The sequence below is a fragment of the Monodon monoceros genome, unplaced genomic scaffold (assembly GCF_005190385.1).
Source record: "Monodon monoceros isolate NGI ecotype Baffin Bay Population unplaced genomic scaffold, NGI_Narwhal_1 Super_Scaffold_2, whole genome shotgun sequence".
NCBI classification, from domain to species: domain Eukaryota; kingdom Metazoa; phylum Chordata; class Mammalia; order Artiodactyla; family Monodontidae; genus Monodon; species Monodon monoceros.
Genome location: NW_021703776.1, coordinates 70713884 through 70740640, shown reverse-complemented (window position 1 = coordinate 70740640; position 26757 = coordinate 70713884). Strand labels below are relative to the sequence as shown.

General features: G+C 38.5%; 1 protein-coding gene across 1 annotated transcript in view; it reads right to left on the bottom strand.

Moving 5' to 3' along the window:
• The window catches only part of MDFIC (MyoD family inhibitor domain containing), a 99428-nt gene that overhangs the window by 14017 nt on the left and 58654 nt on the right, over positions 1-26757 (bottom strand). Inside the window, exon 4 of the mRNA XM_029233715.1 lies at positions 22666-22938. Coding sequence (XP_029089548.1) covers positions 22666-22938 — 273 coding nt within the window. The remainder of the gene's footprint in view (positions 1-22665; positions 22939-26757) is intronic.

Below are 26757 nucleotides of genomic sequence, written 5' to 3'. Positions count from 1 at the left end.
TAACCCCCCCACCCCCACCCCTTGGCAACCACACGTCTGTTCTCTATGTCTGTGAGTCTGTTTTTGTTTCATAGATACATGTGGAATCAAGAGTATGACACAAATCAACATAAGTTATATCATATAGTATCTGTCTTCCTCTTTCTGACTTACTTCACTTAGTATGATAACCTCTAGGTCCGTCCATGTTGCTGCAAATGGCATTATTTCATTCCTCTTTTATGGCTGAGTAGGATTCCATGGTATATATGCACCGCATCTTCTTTATTCATTCATCTGTTGATAGACATTTAGGTTGTTTCCATGTCTTGGCTATTGTAAATAGTGCTGCTGTGAACATAGGGGTGCATGTATCTTTTTGAACTATAGTTTTGTCTGGGTATATGCCCAGGAGTGAGACTGCTGGATCATATGGCAACTCTAATTTTAGTTTTTTGAGGAACCTCTATACTGTTTTCCATAGTGGCTGCACCAATTTACATTCCCACCAACAGTATAGGAGGGTTCCCTTTTCTCCACACCCTCTCCAGCATTTGTTATTTGTAGACATTTTAATGATGGCCATTCTGACTGGTGTGGGGTGGTACCTCATTGTAGTTTTGATTTGCATTTCTCTAATAATTAGTGATGCTGAGCATCTTTTCATGCATCTATTGGCCGTCTGTAGGTCTTCTTTGGAGAAATGTCTATTTAGGTCTTCTGCCCATTTTTTGGTTTAGGTTTTTTTTTTTGTTATTGTTGAGTTGCATGAGCTGTTTGTATATTTTCGAAATTAAGCCCCTGTTGCTTGCATTGTTTGCAAATATTTTCTCCCATTCTGTAGGCTGTCTTTCTGTTTTGTTTATGGTATCCTTTGATGTGCAAAAGCTTGTAAGTTTGTTTAGGTCTCATTTGTTTATTTCTGTTTTTATTTCTATTGCCTTGAGAGACTGACCTAAGAAAACACTGGTATGATTTACATCAAAGAATGTTTTGCCTATGATCTCTTCCAGGAGTTTTATGGTGTCATGTCTTATGTTTAAGTCTTTAAGCCATTTTGAGTTTATTTTTGTGCATGATGTGAGGGTGTGTTCTAACTTCATTGATTTACATGCAGCTGTCCAACTTTCCCAGCACCACTTGCTGAAGAGACTGTCTTTTTCCCATTTTATATTCTTGCCTCCTCTGTTGAAGATTAATTGACCATAGGTGTATGGGTTTATTTCTGGGCTCTCTATTCCGTTCAGTTGATCTGTATGTCTGTTTTTGTGCCAGTGTCACACTGTTTTGATTACCGTAGCTTTGTAGTATTGTCTGAAGTCTGGGTGGGTTATGCCTCCTCCTTTGTTCTTTTTCCTCAGGATTGCTTTGGCAATTCTGGGTCTTTTATGGTTCCATATACATTTTAGGATTATTCTAGTTCTGTGAAAAATGTCATGAGTAATTTGACAGGGATCCCATTAAGTCTGTAGATTACTCTGGGTAGTAGTGCCAATTTAACAATATTAATTCTGTGAGTCTGTTTCTGTTTTATAAAGAAGTACATTTGTATCAATTTTTTTAGATTCCATATATAAGTGATATCATATGATATTTGTCTTTCTCTGTCCGATTTACTTCACTTAGTATGATAATCTCTAGGTCTAATCCATGTTGCTGCAAATGTCATTAAGTCATTCTTTTTTATGGCCGATTGCAGGATCATACGGTAGATCTATTTTTAGTTTTTTAAGGAGCCTCCATACTGTTCTTGGATGGAGTGTTTTGAATATATCTGTTAAGTTCATCATGTTGTTTAAGGCCAATGTTTTCATACTGATTTTCTCTCTGGATAAGCTATCCATTGATGAAAGTGAAATATCAAAGTCCCCTACCATTATTGTACTGCTATTTCTCCCTTTAGATCTGCTAATATTTGCTTTATATATTTAGGTGCTCCAATGTTGGGTGCATAAATATATACAAATGTCATATCCTCTTGTTGGGTTGACTACTTAGTGTAGTTAAAGTTATTTTTACTACTTTTGTCTTTTAACCTCGTAATTGCTTTATAAGTGATTAATCTACCACATTTACAATGTTAAATTATTCTGAATTTTACTATATATTGACCGTTACCACTGTGATTTATACTTTCATGTTTTCCTGTTACTAATCAGTGCCCTTTCTCTTCAGCTTAAAGAAGTCCCTTTAATGTTTCTTAGAAGGCCAGTCTAATGATGATGAACTTGTTTTGCTTTAGCTTTTTTGGAAAACTCTTTATCTCCCCTTCAATTCTGAAGGACAACTTTGCTGGGTAAAGTAGTCCTGGTTGGAAGTTTTCTTTCTGCATTTTGAATACATTGCGCCACCCCCTTCTGGCCTGCAAAGTTTCTGCTGAAAAATCTGCTTATTGTCTTATGGGTGTTCCCTTATGAGTAACAGTTGTTCTTCTCTTGCTACTTTTAAGATTCTCTCTCTGTCTTTAAATTTTGACATTTTCATGATAATGTGTCTTGTGGGTCTCTTTGGGTTCTCTATTTGGAAATTTTGGGGCTTCCTGAATCTGGATATCTGTTTTGTTCTCCAGGTAAGGGGAGTTTTCAGCCATTATTTCTCAAAATAATTTTCCACGCTTTTCCCCCTCTCTTCTCCTCCTGGGACCCCTATGATATCTTCACCCTTTTTTTTTTTTTTTTTCATTCTGCTGCTCTGATTAAAGAGTTCCACTGCCTGTTTTTGAGTTCACTGACCCTTCCTTCTACTTCATCTAGTCTGCTGTTGAATCCCTCTAGCGTATTTTTCAGTTCAGTTTTGTGTTCTTCAGCTCTGTGAGTTCTGTTTGGTACTGTCTCATATTTCCATCTCTTTGTTGAAGTTCTCACTATGTTCATCCATTCTTCTCCTGAGTTTGGTGAGCATCTTTATGACCATTATTTTGAACTGTTATCAGGTAATCATTCATCTCTTCTTCATTAAGAGCTTTTTTTGAGAGTTTTTTCTTTCTCGTTTTGCCATTTGAAACATATTTCCGTTTCTTCAGTTTCTTTGACACCCTGTGTTGACTTCTATGTATTAGAGAAAACAGCCACCTCTCCCAGTCTTGAAGGAGTAGCCTCACATAGGAGATAAACCTTACTGTTCAATCCTGCCCTAGCTTTTGGTTGCCTCTCAAACCTTTGTGATTGTTGAAGCAGCCTATTTTATTTTTAGCAGCTCCCAGTATTTGAGGGTGTGCCAAGACCTAACAGTGTCCCTAAGAGGAGAATTTCAGTCAGCACCTAGGTCCAGGATGATTAGAAGCTAGACCTTAGTTAGCAGCTTTTAAATATATTACACTTCTGTGGGACCACAAGCATAAGTTCACTGGCCACCAATCTAGAGGTATCCCCTGGGTAGCAGTCACAAAATCAGGGCAGACGAGTCTACAAGTTCCTTTCCAGGAGATACTGGTGATCTGCAGCAAGGAAGAGAGGCAGTGCAAAGATGGCATCCATTGACCTCCATCCCCAAGTGTAGCTCTGCAGCCCCCTAGATAAGTGCCAGATCAGAAGCCTGCCCCTCCGGCCAAAGCTCAGTTCAAGCAAACAGGCATCTTTCACAAAAACACTGGGGATGTGTTTTAGTCTTCTGTCTGTGAAGTGTCCTGGGAGTGATAGCTAGCCAAGAACTGTCTCTCCATTTGTTACCTACCGTGGGATCTAGGAATGCAAGACCTGCTGGCCTCCCGAGCTAGGTGATCACGGAGCATTCCCTGGCCCCTGGGTGGCAACCATAAAAACTGGCCACCAGATGTGTATAAAAGCTCCCCTGGTGGATATATGGGTGCTCCAGAGCAGAGTGGAGGAAGAGCACACAGACAGTGCCTGCCCTCAGGTTTACATAGCAGGCCCTTAGAGGTGTGTTTAATTGGAAGCCTGCCCCTCAGGCCATAGCTATGAAGATAAGCTAATAGGCTTCTTTCACAGAAAGATTTTCTTAGACTATTGCCTCTTGATGTGTGTGTGTGTGTGTGGGGGGTGTGTGGCCATTTAAGAACTCTTTGTCCTTTGGTGATGGTCTTCTGGGACCCTTGAGCATAAGCCCCAGTGGCCACCAGAGCTAGGTGATCTAGAGATATCCCTGGGCAGCAGCCATAAGAATCAGGGTGCTAGAGGAGGGTACAGGTTCCTTTCTGGGAGATACCCAGTGAACTGGAGGGAGGCGGGGTCGGGGGGGCACAGAGATGGAGCCTGCCCACCTCTGTCCCCAGAAAGAACTTCAGTAGGCCCTTAGATGTGTGTTAAATTAGATGCCTGCCCCTCAGGCTGATACTTTAAGTTAAGCAAATACGTCTCTTTCACATGTTTGGCACCTCTCGATTGGTTGTCTTTGCACTGGTCCCAGGTGACAGGTGAGTCACAGCAAACAAGCCGTTAAGACTTGTTTCTCAGTCACTGTAGCCTTGTTGGTCTCACAGAAATGAGTCCCACTGGTAATTAAACCTAGATGTTTTGGGAGCTCATCTCTGCGTTGCAGGTCTTAAAAGCTGGTGTCTCTGATATGAGGTTTAATTTAAACCCCTCACCCTCAGGGAGAAACTCCAGGTTTTGAGTTCTCTCCTGATTGTGGGTCACTGCACCAGGGGTGGGGTTTACGGTGAGATTGTGTCTCAGCCTCTCGTAACTTCTTTGATGTGGGTTTTTTTTCTCATTTGCCTGATGTGTAGGAGTTGCTCAGCTAGTTTTTAGGGTTCTTTTTAAAGAGGAACTTGTCCACTATGTAGATTTGGTGTGTCTTTGGGAGGAGGTGAGTTCAGGATCTTCCTATATCACCTTCTCCCCGTGTAGAATGTTTTTAGGCTAATATCAGTGACTATTACGGAGCACCCAGGGTTGGCCATGTGACACGAGGTTTTTGTGGCAGTGTGGGAGTAAACAAACACGCTAAGAGGAAGCTGACAGTACACACAAGGCTGGGGTCAGGCACAACAACTCTCCAGGCACTTGAGCGTTCCTTCGCAAGAGTCCAAAGGGCTGAGCGGCCCCAGCAGTGACTGTTCCTGCAGGCCCCCATGGAGGCAGGGCAGCATCCCCAGCAGGACGCACAGGCCTCACTTGAGAAGGCCCAGGATGTGCTCCCTGGCCCCGACAGAAAAGCCAGGCCCCAACCAAAGAGGCACAGCAGTCAACAGACACTGCAGGAAAGATGAAGGGAAAGAAGCCGAGTAAAACGTTAGGGCGAAATGAGATACCAAAGCACATTTCAAAGCTGTGCACAGGAGGTAAATCCTGTTATTTATGGGATTAATTTGTGAATCAATGATGCCATTGTTCCTCTTTCCACATCGCTCTCTCTCCACCCATGTTATCTGTTAATACCATCTGATTTTTTTTTTAAGGCACCATTACAAGTCTTAGATGAACAGGACATTGAAATTATAAGGTATAAATACCTCCACCTTAATTTAGCGTACAAAAACCTCCAGAGCCAAGAAAAATCTATGATCTTGTTGTCTGCAATACTCTAGAATCGACAAGAGCGTATAAACCCGGTCTTCTCATACAAAACAAAATTGTGTCGCCTTGTTAGTTATAATCCTGTAAATTGTGGAAAAGAAGCTAAAACCCCTCTTACTTAGCTGCTTCCCAATCCTCTGCACTTCATCAGGGCCACGCCCCCAGCTGAGGTTTCCCTGAGTCACAGCTCATTACCTACTACGACAATTCAGGCAGCAAATGGCAGAACTACCAAAAGAAATGCTGTAAGTGGTGGTGGTTGCTGTTTGTACGTCTGGTTTTGTGCCCCCAAGAACGTTATTTCCCTGTTGCTGGAAGCCTCATCGAAACCAAAGATATTTCCATTTATGATCACCCTGCCATCTTCATGAGTGGCACAGACAGCCAAGTGTTATCCTATGTATTAGGATCTGGAAAATTAAACCCTGTTTTCTAGTCTTGACTCTGTCACTAGTAGGCTCAGTGACCTTGAGCAAGTCATTTCACTCAGTGTCCATATGCACAGAATGTGGGGGAAAATGATCTCCAAGTTCTTTTCAAGCACTACGTTTCTATGATGATACAATCTACTATTATCTATCTATAAACAAACAGTAGATTTTAAAGCTCAGGGTCTTTTCTTGGCCTTGAAGAGAGCCATTGCTTGATTAACACAAAGGTCAAAGCACAGTGGAAAGGTAATTAATGCTGAACAGGAGTTGACTCCAAGCCAGCTAAGTCCCAGGAGCAGATGGTCAGATAGCATGTGTGTGTTTGTTTGTTTGTTAGGTGAAGAGAAAGCAAAGATGGATACAGGTAGTGGAGAGTCTATGCAAAGGCACACAGACAAGAATATGATAGTTTTAGAGATAAGAGTGGCTCGGTATTGTTGGAGCAGGAAACCCAGGTAGAAAGCCTTAAATTTTCTATTTCAGAAATGAGGAGGTAGGGACAGCATCAGTGGTAATAATATGGTATCAGTGTGGGGCAAGCAGGATGACTCTGAGGAATATTAAAGAAGGTGGGATTAGTAAGAGTTGATAAGACCCTGGAGAAGCAGTGATGCGAAGAGAAGAGTCAAGTGTGACTTCCTGGAGCTACTGACCAAGAAAGAAATAGAGGAAGAAAAATAGTTTTGTTAAAAATATTTTGAATGTAAAGACAGGTTAAGCCCGAGAACACTCAAATAGAGATGTCCAAGAGGTGGCTGGAGACACTAGTTTGGAGATTGCGCGATAGTCAGAGCTGGGCTAGGGAGTAAGGCGTGCCTGAAACTCTTAAGAGTGAATAAAATCAAGTAGCCCAGGGAGAATGTCCCGAATGAAAAGAGAAGAGCTGCAAGGGAACAACAGCATTTAAGGGAAGGACTGAGCACTTAACAAGGGAGCAGAAACTCCAGGAAAGGGATGTGCGTTGGAAGCAAGAGAGAAAAATATTTCTGGTGTCAACTCTGTTTAGCCAGAGAACTTTCAAGGATGGAAATGAATAGCAGTGAGATAAGGAGTGATGACTGAATAGAGAAGTAGGGACCACAAATGCAGATAGCTTTTCAGGAAATCTGTGAAGGGAAAGAAAAACCTGAGGAAGCACTACAAAGGGACGCAGAATTGAGAAAGAGACATACACAAACACTTGGATACGCTCACAACATATATGCTGTGAGACAGGGAAGACTTGCCTAATTGCAAGAGTTAAAACAATATGGGAAGGGGTACTCAGAGGGCTAAGTGGATGGCAGGACCTGCAGTAACAGGATGTGCTGCAGCCGAAGGGAGCCATCTGTTCCTTTGAGATGGGAGGTAAAAACAGGTTCAGATTATTTAGGTAAGTTTGCGGGAGAGGCTCGAGGTGGAGAGATACTGAGGAAATGCTGGATGGCCTCCTCTCCCCGGGCAGAGTGAGGGCAAGTTTCAGAGAGCTTTGTTGAAAGAGTAGCAACAAAATGAAGCAGTCATTGTGGAAAATGGGAGAGGGCAGGTCTGCACAGTTTGCTGCTGTATCCTGGCACCTGAGGGTCTGTGAGAATCCAGTTGAGACCCAAGACCACACATGGGTAGTGGCAGTGCTTTTTATGGATATCAAGGCTTCTTCGCTATTGTTCAGCTCCTTGGTATAGAGAGAAGGTGAAAAGACAGTGTAGATTTGGGGTTCTGAAAGACAAGTATGTCAGAATGACAGGGTCTCAAGCAAGTTACGAGATTCGTCAAGAGCTCCAAATATATATATATATATTCCAAATACATATAAAAAGAATATATTAGAATATATTTATTTTAATGTATATTATTTGCATATATATTAAATGCCATCATATAGATACTATTATGTATATATATATATTATAAAATGGTCAACTGGGGTTCAAGAGCCAGTATGTTCATATTTATTTCTGACTAAAACTATAGTTTTTTAAAAAGTAACAACAGTAATCAAAGGCACTAGGTTAAAGAATAAAATGGCACTGCTGTACAGAATTTAGTGCACAAGCCTGGGCACATGGCAGACCCTTAATAAATACCTGTTGACTTGAAGAAATTCGTTTGTAGGGCCTGAGGCAAAGATTCCTTTTGAGTTTACTTTCACTTCTCCTATCACTCTACAGAACACATTTTCTAGGAGATAGCTACCATAGACGTTAAAAAGTTCTTTCTAAAGTAACTACTCTTCTGTCATTCCAAAATACAATTTCTGCATCCCTCACTGAGCATAATTGTTAGGAAAATAAATAAACTTCAACTTCTAGTGTCAACTTTAAATTATGTTATGTTATGGGATGTTATTCCCCAAGAGGGCCGGTTCCTCCAGTTTGATTTCCCAAGAGAAGTCAGAGTAGAAATTTAGGCAGGTTTAATACATGGTTGGAAAAGTAGGATATTAATCCATTTTGCTCTTTTCTTTCAATTATCTTCACATTTCCCCCAAACTCCTGGATTTCTCAGTCTTTAGGAGACAAGTACTATTTATTTGTATGAATATTTTTCCCTTCAAAATAGGAAATGATTAATTTCCCTGGGCAAACTTTTATAATTTTTCGATTTTTTTTTTCTTCTAATTGCTTCCTATAGCCACTTGAGAGAGGTCTACCACCTTCCATTTTCCCTTCTGTCAAGTGTACAAGAAGTAGGGAAGCCCGTACAACTTACAAAGGGCCTGTGCTGGGAAGGGGCCTGAGGCCACACTCTGCTGTATATCAATTAAAATCCCTTCGGAAGATTGATAAATCCCTTCGGAAGATTGATTAGTCTGAAACATTTTTCACCAGGTTGTTGACTTTGATTCTTTCCTCTCTTTTCTCCCATACTTATTTATGGAGACTTACATTAAGATTATTCAAATGGTGGCAGGCAAAACCATGAAGTTAATTCTCTCCATGCCTCTGTGTCCTGGTATTGCTGATAATGCCTTGGTAAAAGAATATCATTGAAATGTAAAAATAAGTACAACAGTAACTTAGGGATTTACTATTTAATATAATTTTTAAGGTAGAAATTTGAATACGTCCTCAATTTACTATGAGCAAAACTTCAAAAGCTATTTACGAAAATGTGTCCTCTGCATTATGAAAACTGCACACAGAAATGTAAGTTTACAAGACAAGTATGTTACAAAAGAAATTATACTACGAAGAATGTTATACTACAAAGAATGCTTAGGGTGCAAAGGGAGCTAGAGCAGGGATCCTTGTCTATTTCCAAGTGCCATGGACACGAAATAATATTTTTAAATGTGTAAAATGAAATATAAAAGATTTCAATGGAAACCAATTATGCTGGAATAGTTATCATCCTAGTATTAAAAGTTGAGATAAATATGTGCTTCTTTTTTTAACACATTAAAAACAAGATCTAGAGATGATCTCACAACTACTATAATTTTAAAGTAGTGACTAACATAAATAATATTTCATGATTTCTGAAATAACTGTAATGTAATATAAAAATATCAGTCCCAGGTACTACTAAGGCTACTTAAGTTTATTGCTTTCATTTATAATTAAGTAAAATTTAGCATTTCCTTCAAAGTTTAGCAGTTACTGACATTAAGTTGCCTTTTTTTTTTCCCCCATCGAAGTCATGGGCTCCCCCCAAAGCTAAGAACTCCTGAACTGGAGGATTGTAAGTGGATCTTTCAAATAGCTTCCTTGTGTATTCAACTGAACCCTTCTATATAAAACATTTTTCATCTTACAAGAGTTTTTCAGAAATATGGCAACTTTATACCACGAGCTCCCCTCTATCCTATTTCATACTATACTAGTTGAGAGTTATATAAATTAACTATGAAAGGTCCTCAAAACTGTCATAGTTTAACACTATATGTAAGTAATGAGGAAAGTTCTAGGAGAAGCTAGTGTTTTTGTGTTACCTCAATTAGTTTTAGGACTCAGGCAGGGTCATTTAAGAATGCGGTTTAAAAAAAAAACAACAAAGTACCTATGTATTCTGAAAGAAAAGAAATCAACTCAAATATTATGAGAATCTAATTCAAATATTATGAGAATCTAATTCAACCTAGAAAAGAATCACCGTTAAAAGTCTTGGGTCTTAGAGAATTTTGGAGTTGCTTCTTTTAAGCTATATACCGATACAAACTAAGAATAGTTTCAGATAGTTTTATCTGAAAAGAGTACTAAAACATTTTTATTGAAAATGTCATGAATCACTGCCATTTGAGTTCCTCTAAATTGCAGTAAATTGTTGAGTGAAATCAGGCAAAAGTTCTAACTGAAATGAGTCAGGAGGGAGGAAAGACAGAAAGTAAGAAAAAGAAATGAGGAGGCAGGGTGTTGAAAGACTGACAGACAGGTGGACAAAGATACAGAAGGTATGCTTTACAATAACAACCAAAATAAGATAACCAAACTTCTGGGCTCGCAGGCCAGATCTTTAAAGATGGAAGCTTCTCTGATGAGTGTACAAAGCAGACATATTTCTAGACGTGTTCCTGTTCCTTAAGAATCTTCTTTTTCAAAAATTCTTTGTTCAAATCCCTCCAATATATTACAGTTCTCTGTTCATAAACATTTTAGTGTCTATTTAGCCAATAAAACACTAGATCCTTTAAGTGTATAGAGAGAGCGGTGGCAGGCACACAAAGGAAGGAATTGGAAAAAAAAAGCAAATTTACAACAGCACCAAAGATAACAATAAAAAAATACAGTATTACTGAAACAGTTTTAGTTAAAGACAAAGGTATGTGAATAATCTATTTAGGTTTAAAATTCTGAATTTCCTCTTTCCTCCAGATTGTCAACGGGCAGACCACATGGCATTTAGACGTGAGCTGAGGTACAAATTATACATCAGTATTTTCTTCAGTTCATCAGCTGAGGTAAATATTTTTATTCTTCTATCCTTAAAAGTGAAACTAATTTTTAAAAAGTGAAAAACACTTTAGCTAAAGTGGTAAAAATTTAGGCTAAGGTGAAACACAGAATGTAACGAAAATGTTTTGATTTGTCAGGAGCATCTAAGATAAAGTTTTGCCCTAGGTGGTCACCTCAAATATTTGACGACAAATTAGATTAAATGAACAATGCTCTCTGATACTATTTTTCTTCATAATCAACTACAAGAGACTAATGAGTCACCATCCAGTTTTCGTCAGAAGATTCAAAACATCCTGCATCTCTTCCCAAAAACTTCTTCCTTTGGGAATTGTAGTATTATGCAGTGTCTAGTGCTATTATTATAACTAGGAAATAATATTTTGAAATCCTTCTAAAATGAATGGAAACTTCTAGCATACTTTACATCATTACAAATGATAAAATAGTTTCTTAGATGGAAGGTTTGCAAAACTGTAAATCCACAATGTCAGCTCCTACTGGTCATTTGAAAGATCACCGGTTAAATAAATACAAAGTGCCTCATATGTGTAAGCCTACTAAAGAAGGCACTGTAAAAGATAATGGCAAAATGTGGGGCTTCCCTCGTGGTGCAGTGGTTGAGAGTCCGCCTGCCCATGCAGGGGACACGGGTTTGTGCCCCGGTCTGGGGGGGTCCCGCAGGCCGTGGCCGCTGGGCCCGCGTATCCGGGGCCTGTGCTCCGCGGCGGGAGAGGCCGCAGCGGTGAGAGGCCCGCGTACCGCACACACACCCACACAAAAATGTGGCCACTTTTTGCTAATGATCTAAAATCTGAGAGGGGTGATAAGAAATAGATACAGAAATCAATAACTACAAAATAGGCACCTTCTAATGGATCTCTTCTGCTTCACCTACTCAAGGACATCCTTGTCCTGCGGAATCGACCAACTTCTTCTCCTCTACTAGCTCATTACCAATAACACTCAACCAATACATCCCATTTCTAAAAATATTCCCCTTTAGCTCACAGCCCTTTTACTATTCTCCTCTAGGAAAACTCCTTGAACAGAGTAGCCTAGACTTGCAATCTTTAATTTTTCTCTTTTCATTCTCTCTAGAACCCACTTCAATCAGACTTTTGTCCCCCTCACAACACCAAAAGTATGCTGGTCACCAATGACCTTCACAGGACAATGTCAATGGTCACTTCTTATTCATCTTACTGGTCTTCTCAGTTGCCATTTGACACACGATCACTCCCTCCATCTTGAAATACATTCTTCATTTGGTTTCCAAGTGGCCCCCTCTTTATTGGTTTCTTCTCCATTGCTGACTACTCATCCCAGTTTTTTCAGTTCCTCTTCATTTTCTGATGCCTACACACTGGACTGGTCCATAGCTCAGTTCTTGGAATACTAATCAACTTCCTGGGCAGTAGTTCTCAACCCTACATGTATATTAGAATCACGTGGGGAGCTTCTAAAGGATGCTGATGCCTTGGCCCCACTCCACTCCAAATGAATTAGATCCTCTGGGGTCTATACCCAGAGTGATATTGCACATCCTACTCCCTTTGCCCAGAAATTCTTACTCCAGGTACCCAGGTGCTGGAATTGAGAACCAAAATCCTAGGGGATCCCATCCACTAAAATCCTAGGGGATCCCATCCACTGAACATTCTGTACCCTGATGACTCACAAAACATCTCAGGATGCAGAGCTTTCCTCTCACCTCCAAACTCCTCTATCCAACCACTTATTTCACATCACCGCTTAGAACGACCATGGGCACCTCAAGTCCAACATGTTCAAACCGAACCCTGTTCTTCCCATCTCTGTTAATGGTAAATCCATACTTTCAACCGCTCAGGCCAAATAACCTGGGGTCATCCTTAATCCCTGTCTTTCTCTCACAGTGAAATATCATGCTTCAAGAAATCTTACTCTGCCTTCAAAATACATCCGTATACAACAATATCTCACCACTTCCACCACTGCCACCCTGATCCAACCCCATCGTCTCCCATCTGAATTACTGCAAGAGTCACATAGCAGGCCCCCCTTCTTTGGCCACTGGGTACCTGGGGTCTGCTCTCAGCACAAAAGGTAGGTGATACTTAAAAATGGTAAGTCAGGTCATGTCAGTCATCTGCTCAAACCCTGTCACTGGCTTCCCACCTCACGCAAATCAAAATCCTTACAGTGGCTCATTAGGTTCCCCCATACTCTGCTCCTCACTTTACTGTTTAGTTCTTAGAGATATTTGATTTTAGAATAAGACAGCTGAAGGTATCCAGGGTCTTTTGTTACCTTCAGGAATAACACAAGCTCTAACGGGATTTTGCTACTACCTTAGAAACCAGAGGGAAGGAATCATAACTGTTGTTGGATTTGCAAAGAAGCCGGTGAACCAAATATAATCAGAATCTCTAAGAGCTATCACAATTAAATTAATTGGAATTTTGATTGTCTTAACCTTTGCTGGTGATAGTAATTCAGTGCAGAGTAGATCACATTAAAACACAAATATACTTTCAAAACATTTTAAAATTAAGCTACTGGATTCTGCAGTAGTTTCCTTACTCATGTTTCCTCCACTTTTCTTCTAACTCTTTAACTGCGCGTTTACGTTCTATTTCCTGTCTTATACTGTGTGTCAAAGCTATGGTTAAATTCAATCGAGGGCCTTAGCAATCTGAAGTATAAGAAGCTATCAACTTCCGTCAACTTATGGTCTCAAACACAAGTCAGGAATTTGGAACTCAGAGTCATACATGTCTGCCCTGTCAATGTCTTCCATTCAAATGCAATTAACGCTCCTGGAATGACGTACGAGTGGGGACTTGACAGGCTTTTTAATCATTTCTTCATACCAACGTATTCCATAGAAGTTACTCAAAAAGCTTCTAAGATTAATCAACCGTACAACCCATAAAGAGTGGAGTTACCTAGGTTAACAATTCAGTAAATGCTTCTCTGATTACTCAGTTCTCATGCTTTGATAATGGATGTGCATTTACATAGTTCAGTATACTGAACTCTAGATCTAAACTCTAAAGAAATGACATGCTGGCTTGTCAATAAGGGTATCATTATTGCCTTCTTAAATCTTCAACCTTTCCCCCTCTCCAGGATCTTTTCCGTCCAAACGTAAACACACACAAACCTTTCCCATCTTAAAACAAAACAACCCTCCGTGGACTCTGGCCTTTCTAGAGCTATTGTCATCAGTGTGTTTCAACCACAACCCCCATCATTCTGGCTTCTCCATAAAAATGGCTCTTAATTAGGTCACCAAATGACATCCACATTGTTAAATCCAACAGACTTATTTCAGCTCTCATCCCACTGAGGCTGTCAGCAATAACTGGGGCAATATTGGGTGCAGGCCTCTTCCTCGAGTTAAAACATTTCTTCTCTGGCCTCCACGACACCACGCTCTCCAGTTTGTTTCTTCTCTCACCTTTCTTACTGATTCCTCTGGGCCAGATCATCCTCCTCTTCTCCTTTCTGACCTCTCCCCTAGGCTATCTTATCAGTGCCCCGGCCTCACTCTGACGTCACCGCTGGAGAAAAGTTTGAACTTTCCATGGGACTGTCTCCCAAGTGCTCAAGCTGAATCCACGCTCCCATCCCACCAAGCTGGCTACCTGCCAGTGATCCCTGTGTCACTCAGTTCTCAGCCATGCTACCTTTGCTCTTAAATCTCTATTTAAGAAATCTCATCCAGATGCATCGTTTCAAATATCCCCTCTATGAGAACAAATGTAAATTTAGTATGCTTGCTCCTAACTCCTTCTCTGAAGCTCCAGTGGTATATTTCCAAATGTTCTTGGATTGTTATAGCATTATTTGAAATTGAACAGGTCTAAAACTCAACTCGTGGTCAGCCTCAAACTATATTCAGCTATTCTTCATGATTTCCTAATTTCTATTCATTTTCCCAACTAGTTGAATGAGACGATGAATGGCAGTCCTGCTTAGAATGCATATCTGACTGCTGCTTCAGTTCTTTCTATTCAGCTTTAGTCCTGGGCCAGAACCCTTAAACTCAATCCTGAAACCCTAAAGAAAACCTTCACTGCCCACACCTGGCACAACTCTTGGGGTTGAAAACAAACTGTAATCTGGGACAAGCCTGGCTGCTGCACCTACCTGTTACTGTTTCACCTAATAAAACATCACCTAAACTTACCATCACCAGATAAAGAAATTAAAACCTGGATATATTAATGGGGTCGTTAGATTTATTCAATTCTTCTTTCCACTTAGCCTATTATTCTGAAGCTGGGTTTCTAAATAGTCTCTTCACTCAGCTACCCCACACCCCAGTGCTTCCTGGCCAATCTATCTGTATCTCCATTGTTTTATTTCCTCCCCACCCATCTCCTGAGTGAATGCTAAGCTAATTTAAATTCTTAGAGCAGTGGTCTAAGCGTGCCTACAAAACCAAAACACCAAAGGTGGAGGCCACATACAGTGCATAGCTGTGTCTATCTCTTCTTTAACATGGCCCACAAAGCTGTCAGCAGTTATTAGAAAAGAAGCACTCCAAGATTTGAGGCATAGTTTGAGGTGTTTCTATGTTTCAAATGTCAAATTTATATATATATATATATATATATATATATATATATATATCAGAACCTTGTAAAATCTTTGCTTTTCAGCAAATGCATGGATATGAGAATAATTTACTGTAGATCATAAATTACAAAGTTAACCTATTTTCCTAAACTCAAGAGGAAGTGTACTTAAATACTTACTTTTGGTCCTAAAGTAACACTTAGCACTTGTAAATACTTTGATAGATAATTGTTTTAATTTTTTAAGGACCAATCTTTCAAGTAAATAAGAAGCAATGATTATATGTGCAGAGTGACATAGTCAAGTTTGATCGTGCCTGCTCTCCACACACACATTCAAACACCTTTCTCTTTGTGTTACTGTTGTTCCAGTTAGCTTGCTGGCTGAGCAATGAAATTTATTAAAATCCCGTTTTCCACTGGACTGGCAAATATTGCATCGGAAAGCAGAATTCTAAACCTTTCTCCCACACAATTATTCTGACACGGAATGGAAGGCACTGTGCCTGAGAAAACAGAACAAAACAAAACACCACATCATCCAAGCAAGTTAAGTATTTTGAGGGATGCAGCAATATATCTTGCCAAAGTTGCAGGAAACTTGTTTCTGGAATCTCAGATTATAATACTATGGTCACATCATGAAGTCCTATTATTATCATTCCACTAAAATACTAGTACTTCTACAAGAGAATTTTTTATGGGGGAAAAAGTGAATAAGATTTTATAATACTATTAAAACTAAGAATGAACCATTCAATTCCAAGTTTACCTCTCTAATTTTTTTTTTTTATGGTTTTAGGATTTGGGCACGTATAGTTGACCGAAAAACCTGATGGGGCTGGGAGACAGGAGTTCTGAGTTCCAAGTCTGCCCTGCCTCAGCTGAGTTTCTTTTTTACCTTTCTTTTAGCTCAAATATCTGCTCTCCCTTTTATCTCCCCTAAGGCTTTCAGCAATTCCTGAGGTTTCAACCATAATGTCTGTGAAATGTTAAAGAATAAGTATCTATGTTCTCCAATTTATGTTCCTTACCTGAAAAATGTTATGTTTCAACATTTATGATAAGTCAGGCACTAGGCTGTGTGCTCGAAGCTAAAAGATGAATAGAACAGAATCTTTGCCTTCAATGAGATTACATTTTAGTGCCGAAGACAAGAGAGTAAAAGAAACAAACTCCAGCATCATTTTGTATTTGGAGGATACTATGGGGACCCAAAAGAAGAGCAATTAGCCCCAAACTGGGGCATCAGGAGATGATGCTTGAGTTCTGAAAAAAATGTGTAGAGGTCCGGAAGGCAAAGTAAGTTAGAAGAACATTCCGGGATGAGGGAAGGTAAGCAGCAAAGGCATTCAGCTGTGTCATTAACCATGCGTGCAGGGAACTTCAAGCATGCAGAGCAGGCACAAGTTCAAGTGCAAGGAGTTAAGCCAGGGTCTGCAGATGCTAAGGAGAGAAGGGGAAATGGTGAGGTCAGGGAAGGAGGGGGAGGGATCTATCTGCATCACCTCGTGGGCTTTTCAAACTGTCCTGCTCAGTTGTGCTATATCTCCTGTGAAGGCTGTGTGCCCCACCCGGACTGCCTCCCGGTCATGGCTGTACTCCTCCTACTGGTGACATGATGCCTGTCCCTATGGTAGTTGCGAAATACGGCTACACTATGAATGCAAGGGGAAATGCACTGAAAAGAAGAGGAACAGGAGTCTAAAAACAAGACCGAGGAAAGGTAAGAAGCCAAGAGACTAGTTTAAAGAAAGGGAAGCAGAGAGAACGAGTAAAATGGGAGGACTGGGCTTAAGTCCCTCCCTGTAGGTCCAAAGCTTTCCTAAAGAACTTGTTAGCATCCCCAGCTCAACAAGTCTAAGACCGATTCATCGTTTTATCTACGGTAATAGTTCATTACTAAAACACAAAAGGATTATAAAGGCAATCAGAGTACAGATGCTTAACACATAGCAGTATTCTGGGTTTACATAATTGCAACCATAGAATTTCTGCATCATGGAGAAAAAAGAAATACGCTTCGTGATATAAAATGATGTCCTTCAGAGAAGCTGTAAGTATCTGGCTACATAGTTTTGGAAGAACAGGGCATCCCAGTCTCATCTTTGCTACTTTGACTCCTCAGCAAAATACTATTTGTGGTTCTCTGAACAAAATACATTATTTCACAAGCCCCCTTCAGCCTTGAATGCCTCTTTCAACTCCCTAACCGTGTCTTATCCTTCAGGTCTCCATCCAGGCATTGCCCTGTCCAGAGAGCTGACAGTCCTGACCCTTCCTTCCCTGTGTGCTCCTTCATGATGATAACAGCAGAGCCTGGCCCGGATGAAGTATATGCTAACTCAACGGAATGCAACATCAACTCAGCTCCTCTTCACAACCGTCCTATGATACAGGTAACTAATTCTACCCCCATTTTACAGATGAGACACTGAGGCACAAAGAGATTGAGTAACCTACCCGAGGATACAACATGGGCCACTGGTAAAGCCAGTATTTGAACCCAAGAAGACTGGTTCTAGAGTCTGTGCTCTAATCACCAGGCTATGCTGCCTCTATGATTTAAAACGAGACCGTTCCTAGAAATTGCCATGTACGCAATGCTCCTGACACTTTTGTGCAGCATTTATGTTCAGTGAGCTGCTGGGATGGGATATGCAATTTCTCTATAAGTACTAAATCTATGTTTTAATATGAAGTATGTTAACTATCAAGTATTCCTAAAAAGTATAAAAAATCTCTTTCCAAAAATATCTTCGTTGAAACTTAATTTTTACAAAAACATACAGCTATAACTGGCACACCTAAGATGTGTTAGGATTTACTATTCCCATAAGAAAAATCGTCTTAGAGTCTAATGAAAACCCTTGGTAATTTGAATATTATAAGATACTAAATTATACTATAATTATTTCAAAGGTCAAGAATCTTAAACATTTAGTCTTAAAACTTTCTACCTGGGTGATGCAATCAGGAAATTGAAGTATGTGTGAAAATATTTAATTATATAAAACAAGTAGAAATCTACTAATTTAATAATCTTTAAATAAAATGTACAATATTTTCCCACATGGGGTTTTTTTTTTCCCTCTATTTCATAAAAGGAACTTTTTTAAAGAACATTTTTTTTTAATGAATATGAGTACATATTTTAACTTTCCAGTGCTAGTTTCAAGGAAGTGGTTTGGAATAAAACATTGCATCACTTATTAACTCGTGTGAAACTCTATGAAGCTATAGTACTGAACACCACTGTAAATTTTTAAAAACTGGACTCAGACCCAATCCAGCCTCTTCAGAAATTTATGGTCTAGTAGGGAAGGAAAATGGACACAGGTGTGAGAACTGTTTTTAAAATTTTAGAAGAATTTAAAGAAGGCAAATGTTTACGTTTACTAATCAGAAGATCCCTGCCCGACCCACAGCTGCAACGATATCAACATCCCATGTGATGTTAGAATGGCCACTAAATTACCTTTTCTTCAGAGACTTTAAGGCAAAATACCATAGTGGTTTCGAGCGTAGCCTATAGAGCCAGAATGATCTGGTTTGAGTCTCATTTCTATCATGTATTAATTTGACTTTGGCGGGTTCACTTAACCTTTCTGTGCCTCAGTTCTCTCATTTATGATTAAATAATTACATAGAGTTATAGTGCTATTAGGAGGATTAAATGAGTTCATGTGAGTGAAGTAGGTGGAACAGTACCTGGTATACAGAATGAACCTACATAACTATGAATCAACATAGCTTAAAAAGAGAACCTGATGAAACACATGTCTATTGGTACTGAGGCCTTAAGTAACCCACAGTTCAAGACATATGAAAAGATGTCACCAACCCACTGACCCAGTTATGTGGCTGGGTCCATCCTTACCTCTGTATAAGCAATGGACCCACATCATAGCAGTGTTTTCCAAACTTGGTCAGCAAAGCAGCCCTTAGTGCCCTTAATGAAAGACTGTGAAAGAGTTATACATTTAATTCCACCATCTGAACCAGAATATTGTTTATGTGCAATACAAAAATCATAACCGCAAGCACCACTTATCCAGAAAAAAACACATTGCCAAACTGGGCAAGGTTAACTGTTTTCAGCGAATATTGTTTTGCTCGCATTTGCTCACTTTGCTATAAGAACAGGCATAGACGATGAAGATTTAAGAAAAATGTGAAACAAACAGAAAAACATAAAATGAGAAAAGTCTAGTAATTAAATCCCCCATTGTTTTTTAAAAAATAATTTCTATCCATTTTTAATAGTATCACAAATCAAGCCTGTTCAAGACCTACTGTTCTGACATACAGGCCTCCTGAAATCCAGATATTATCTCTGTTTATCAAAACTATTTACAATAGCCAAGACATGGAAGCAACCTAAGTGTCCATCGACAGATGTATGGATAAAGAAGATGTGGAGTATATACACAATGGAATATTACATACACAATGGGATATTACTCAGCCATAAAAAAGAATGAAATAAAAGAATGAAATAATGCCACTTGCATCAACATAGTATGATAATCTCTAGGTTCATCTAAGTGAAATAAGCCAAAGACAAATATCACATGTATAGATGACAAATATTATATGATATTGCTTATATGTGGAATCTAAAAAAATGATACAAATGAACAAACTTATGGTTACCACAGGGGAAAGTGGGGGGGGGAATAAATTAGGAGTTTGCAATTAAAATATAAACAAACACTACTACATATTAAAAAGATAAACACAAAGGACCTACTGTATAGTGCAGAGAACTATACTCAAGATCTTGTTATAATGGAAGAGAATGTAAAAATATATATGTGTGTGTGTATATATACATATATGTGTGTATATATATATATACACACATATATATATAAAACTGAATCTCTTTGCTGTGCACCTGAAACTAACACAACATTGTAAATCAATTATATTTCAATAAAAAGAAATAATTAAAAAAAAAAATGTCTCCCGTTGCCCTGTTCTATCAGCAGTTATTAGATTTCTACTTGCCCAGAATTCACATATTCTATACAGCAAGAGACCTGTTCTGAGAGTCAAGCAGCTTTGCTATAAAGAAATCACCACAGAATCCTGGAATCGAACCTAGCCTTTTAGATATCTAATCCAAGGCATTTTCTAGAAAAAAGCAGCCCCAGACCCAAGTGTCCCAGCTAGTTGGTGGCAGAGCTGAGGTCCTTTTCCTTTTAATTTGCCACCTACCAGTTCTGTGCTTTTTGTTTGTTTAAACTTTCCTTCAAAACTGAAAGTCAGAAGAAACAATTGAAGGCACAACCTTAATAGCAGCAAAAAGCAGGAAGATGTCTATCTTTGAGAAAATATGTAGCAGGACAATGGAATTTTCATCTAAGTTCAAGTAATCACAATAAAAGGAATCTACCATCAGGCTAAATTGTATAGTGTAAGAGTGAAGTAAATGGGTAGGACATTGTACAGTATATTTACACAACTCCACTGGCATTTCCTACTCCTCATACCCCCGATCCAATCTGGAACAGATTTTGTAATAAGAAGAGAAGGATTACACGGGACTTCCCTTATCCACACCTTTGTAGTGTGGGGAAGAGGAGGATAGGAGAGAAAAAGCAAGGAAGAGGAGAGAGGAAGGGAGAGTAGAATTATATTTCACTTACATTACTTCATTTATATAACTACTGGTTTTCCTCTTCCTTCATACGTTACTTACAAAGCTGCATTCTTCCATTAGAAATCAATTCAGACATGGTATTAAAAATAAGTGAATAATAACAAATTTTATAAAAATTCCATAAGCTGTTTCAAGTTGGACATGCAAATGTTACCATTATTTAAAATCAGTAAATATCAAATGGCAAATTAGAGGTTAGGGGCACAATAAGAAAAGTCAAATGTATGAAACAAGAAGATTTCAGTTGCATTCAATTATTTCACCCAATCACCTAGAAGCAAAGATTCTCTCTCAAAAATTGCATTGCCTTCCCAACTCCTTGGAGAGCCAGTTTAGTTAACAGCCTACCTATGCTTCAGAGATGACCACGCAGCTTACATGTCAAACTCATTTTAAAGTGTCAATCATGTCCCTTTCAATCTAATTAGTTTGGAAAGTAGTGTCACTGACCTGGAACTATGCAGACCATTTATTATCATATCATTTGATCAACCTAACACTTTACCTCAGTTGAGTTTGAGACACCTGTAGCCAAAAATGTAATATCCTTTCTCCCACTCATCACTGGTAACTCTCAATACAATTTCCTATTTACAACTCAATTTCTCTCTCTATGAATAAGCATGGCCAACTTCACAGAAGCATCCCCAGAATTTCCCTTCTTTAAGATTTCATGATAATTAAAATAGAAAGGTAAGGGGAATAAGAAAAATATTTTATATTTTATCTATATGAATATATATATATATACACACACAAACACAATACCTGAACCAGAAAAAATACATATATATATTAAAAAAAAAAAAAAGATTTGAGTTTTTGATGCCCACGAACTGCTGCAAGGAGGGAAGAGGTAGAGCAGAGGAACATGCATATATGCTGGGAGAAATCTGGGACCTTAAACTTGAGGGAAAGCTATTCTTTTTTTTGACACAACACCACCGCCATTTTTATAAAAGGAATCTGTAGGTTATAAACCCAACATCACCAGATGGGTTTGTGTTATAATACACAAAAGCTTTTCCAGCTTCATAGTATTTAATTAACAAGGTAATCACTAATTCCTGAGAGGTCAGAGAACGTAGCCTAGTGCCTCTAGGGAAGGAGCTAAAGGCCAGACCACAGTGAGCTTGGAATGAGGCAGGGCTGGGGGAGGGGAGCTGTCCAGGGCAGCACCGGTAGCTGGAAGATACTGGTCCATCAAGCAACAGAGATTACCTAGCCCGCTCCCTGGCAAAAGCACGAAAATTACCAAATCTTTGCTTTAGTTTTGCATATTTAGAAACTGATTTGCAAGACAAAAATACAAGCGGGTGTCTCTGAACCACAGCATAACATATTGAATCAGGGATGGAAAAAATACCTACGTTCATCTGCCACCAAAACGTTGTATTTGTATTTTTAAAGGTGGTATTAAAAAAAGAAGTATAGCCGTCATATTTAAAGTAATGACTGTTCACTCTAGAAGACAATCTAAAAGCAGGATGTCAGCTGCCAACGCTTCCGTTCCCGGCCTGTGCTTACCTTTGGGGAAGCTGCATTTTACCAAAATTCCTGTTTGGAGGATAAGCAAGATTCTTCATTTATGTTTGCTTGATCAAATAATTATTCGCGAATATGATTTTACATCTGGTCAAATAAAATATGCATATATTTCACACTTACCTTCAGGTGAAGAGCCTGTCTTTTGAGAAAAGACAGCATTTACTTTACTCTTCTTACTGATGTCACTGTTTACAGACAAGCTGGATTGAATTTTTCTATGCATTTTTTGAGAAACGGGTGCTGAAAGTCTTCGATTCTCTGCAGATACATGTTTGGCCCCGTGGTGGATTCCATTTCCATTGCTCAGACTTGGGTGGCCGTTCTTTATCTTGCTTATTTCCTCCTCACTTTCCTGCGCTGCAGTTTGAAGCTGAGGCAAGCGCTGAGGCTGGGCTAAGTGAAAAACACAGGCGAAGTTTATCCAGTTAAAAAAATGAATATTTGAAAATAATCAAAATAGACTCAGTAACAGACTTTCTTGGATTTTACCCATGATCCTAAAAGTGAAGAGGAAAAAAAAAATAAAAGGAAAACATGAATAAACATGAACATAGAGAAAGCATAATTACTAAAAGGGAAAATGGGAAGGGGGTCATCAAGGGTGACTTTCCACAAGGGATATAAAAAGAGGAGAAAAAAAGGTATTTTTTTTCTTTAAAAAATTTAAGTTGCAAATCTGAAAAACGTTAATTCAAAACTCATTCAACAGCTAATGTGGATTGTCTTCTAAGTCCCAGGTCCTTTTTTAGGTGCCATAGACAAACAGTATTATAGCAATATCCCTGAAAATGATAAACTGCTCAATTACCTTTTGAGATAAGAGGCAAGGAACAATGAGGTCAGGTATCAAAGCTGGATAAGAGAGAACGAGATAGTTGTTTTTCTTTTTAATTCCACTTTAAATTCTGAAGAAGAAAACCTTTTCCATATTCTTTAATTTGATTTTAAAATAAACCATTTATGGAAAGATAGGAATAGAAAAGAACTTCCTTAATCTGGCAAAACGCATCTAGCAAAATTAAAAGTCAACACTGGAGAAGTGCTCCTGTTTGGTCAGGACCAAGAAAACAATGCCCACCTTCACCCTCTTATGCAACATTACACTGGCAAAAACAATAAACACCAAAAAGAAAAAAAAACAGGGGTGACTCCTGGAAAGGAAGAAACAAAATTTCTGAGATGGGTACATAGTTGAATATTCCAGGGGAAATCTAAGAGACTGTACATTCTGAAAAACTAAAAACTTAGCAAGACTTACACACGATGAACCATATTCAAACCAACCAAAGTCTACAAGCCAACAGTAAGCAACTAGCAAATATGCAAGAAAAATTGAACTCTTCATAGCAACAAAAAAAGAAAAACACGCCAACAAACAAAAAACCCTATAAGTATCTAGGAATTAAGCTAGAAAAAAGGCGGCAGAGATTTCGTGGCAAAAATTACAAAATATTACTGAAAGACATAAAAGAAAACCCTAATAAATGGAGAGAGTATAAATATGTTAATTCTGATAATATGTTAATTCTCCCCAATTTATTTAATGTAATTCCCATAAAATTTCCAAAAGGCTTATTTGCGGAACTTGACGAGCTGATCCCAAAATTTATAAGTACGAGTACAAGAATCACTAAGGAAATTTTAAGGAAGAAAAAGACAAATGTGGGACTTGACTTACCAGATATAAAGTCTTATTTTAAAACTACAGTAACTGAGACAGTATGGTGGTGGTCCAGGCATAGACATAAACCAATGGAACAGCAGAGGAAGTCCCCAAAATGTATATGTGTGCACATGCAAATGCATGTGTATCTCATACAAAGAAATTTCAGATGTATTAAATGTCTATATATGAAGAGCTTAAAAGAAAACTATAAAAGAACATTTTATTAGCACGACACTAAAAAGGGCAAACTACTTTGATTCTTTGGACAACAAATCACAAAACAAGCGGGTGACTAGTGATCATCTGTCTGCCCAGCATTTCTGAATACCCTCATAGCTTTTGATAACGTGCTCTATCTCTTCCCTACATTCCTCTTGAGTTAGAGGGCACATACGTGACTTACATTCTACCAAGGAGAAGTATGCAGAAGTGCAGAAGGTGCAGAAGTACCAATGCAAGATGGCAGCCACACCTGGGTCGTGGAGCCTCTCGCACAGACAGCGAAGAAGGCATTTGTTGGTCTTGGCAGTGGGTGCAGTGTCTGGTGTCCACTTCCTAGCAGACCAGTGGGCCTAGGGTGCAGCATTAGCGGGGTTTTCATTAGGGAAGCCCCGTTGAATGGATGGGCATGATCCTTGGCTGTGTAACTCTTGGGAGAATCTATTGCTACTAATACATTTATTTTCTATAAATTAGCTAAAATGGATTCTGGTTTTTGCAGCTAAGAGCCCTGATCTCAACCCAAAATGTTATCTGTTTACATTGGTTAGGTAATGAGGTTCTTAAAATCAACATTTACCTTGCTTGTGTAGCTCCTAAGCAGAGTGACCGATCACAGCATTTCATCAAAACAACAGCAACAACAAAAAACGGTCGGTGTCAAATTTTACTATTATATAATTTCCTGGAATTTTAAAATCTGAAGCTGCTGTTTTAGTCTTTTCTGTTTATGATTATGAACAGTTAGGAAATGTAAATTAAATCTGAATACTAAGAGGTCTTTGGTTTAGAAAAAGTATTGCATGCAAAACTGTAACAGTTATACATGGCACTGATAAGTCTAAAATGGACTAATTATCTGTCATCTGGGGACTACCTAAGACTTGGTATATATTTTTGACAAACAAGACAGCTTGCATTTGAGTGACTCTTTAGCACACATTGTTTACTTCCATTCTTGTTCACATATCCTATGTCTCTTAAGGAAAAACATCTTAACATACCAGAATATTTTACTCATGAATGTGCATATTGTAAGAAAAAAAGTTTGGTGTTTTTCTGCTTAATGAAAGCATCCTTTCATACCAAGTCTATTAATACCCAATTTATAAAACTAATATATGAACTCCTCTTAGAGTTATTCAGTTTTTTAGTGATAAAGGAGAATAGTTTTCTAAACATTTATTATTTGGGAATAACACAAAGTAACAGCTATAAAATTTATCAAAATGTTCTGTTTTTCTCCTAACTTCTGCTGAAAAGAAAAAAGAAGGTTACTTCTCTGTTTACTAGCTATATATGCCCTTCTCAAAACTGAAATCAACAATCAAGGCTTGTGCAGAAGATCTGTTCCTTATGGGTGTGCAATCATTTAATCCAGAGATTAATTTGCTGCTCCTGTAACTTCTTGTATCAACTAGAATGACATCCTAATGACTGCTATTGAACATAAAGCTAGTTATGCATATGTATTTAACGGGGTGCCAAAGAAGACAGTTAAACCTAATTTGGTGTTCTTTTCAGAGCTCCTTCCAATAATCGCACCAAATAAATGGAATGTTTTGGGCCACTTCTTCTCTGCAAAGAATAATTCAAGCAATCTGAGAGCTGGGTTAAGTTGAAATGTTACTGACCAATGCTGGGGAGACTTATCAATCAAAAAGGCCCTGTCATATTCCATAATCCAAGATCAATTTAAAATTATTATGTAATAAACATTCTCCATGAGTAAAAATAAAGGTGGCAAAAGACATCAGGTCTTGCCACCAAATTCTGAAACCGACAGGTCTGACCTTTTCCTACTATCAAAATTGACTTTTTGCAAATTACTGGGTATGGCCAGAGTGATATTCAAACATATCCTTAATGATTTATCTACATTTCAGTCTTCAAAATGATATCTATTTCTGTTGGCAGATAAATGATAGTACATTCATTTTTGTTTCGCTGCCACCTAATTATTTTTAGTGTAGCTTGTATTATGGGTCACGTAACCAAGTATTATCTCTTCATTCCAGTTTCTTAACATTATGATTTTGTCAGATGCATGCAATATATAAGTCAAATTAAAACTGGATAAACCCTAGATATATGAATTATCTTAAGACATTTAACTTCATTGATCATTTTTCATAGATGTGCATTAAATCTTACAGTAAAAGTACAACTAAAACCAAATCAGGAATGTGATTTTATTCTTGAATAAAGAACAGAAACGTCTGACTGATTAAACCATAACTACTTGGTTTTAAACAGATTTCTTTTCCTTATTGTGTAAAAGTTGTGTATGGCTTAAAAAAAAAAAAAAACACACTAATATGGAAACG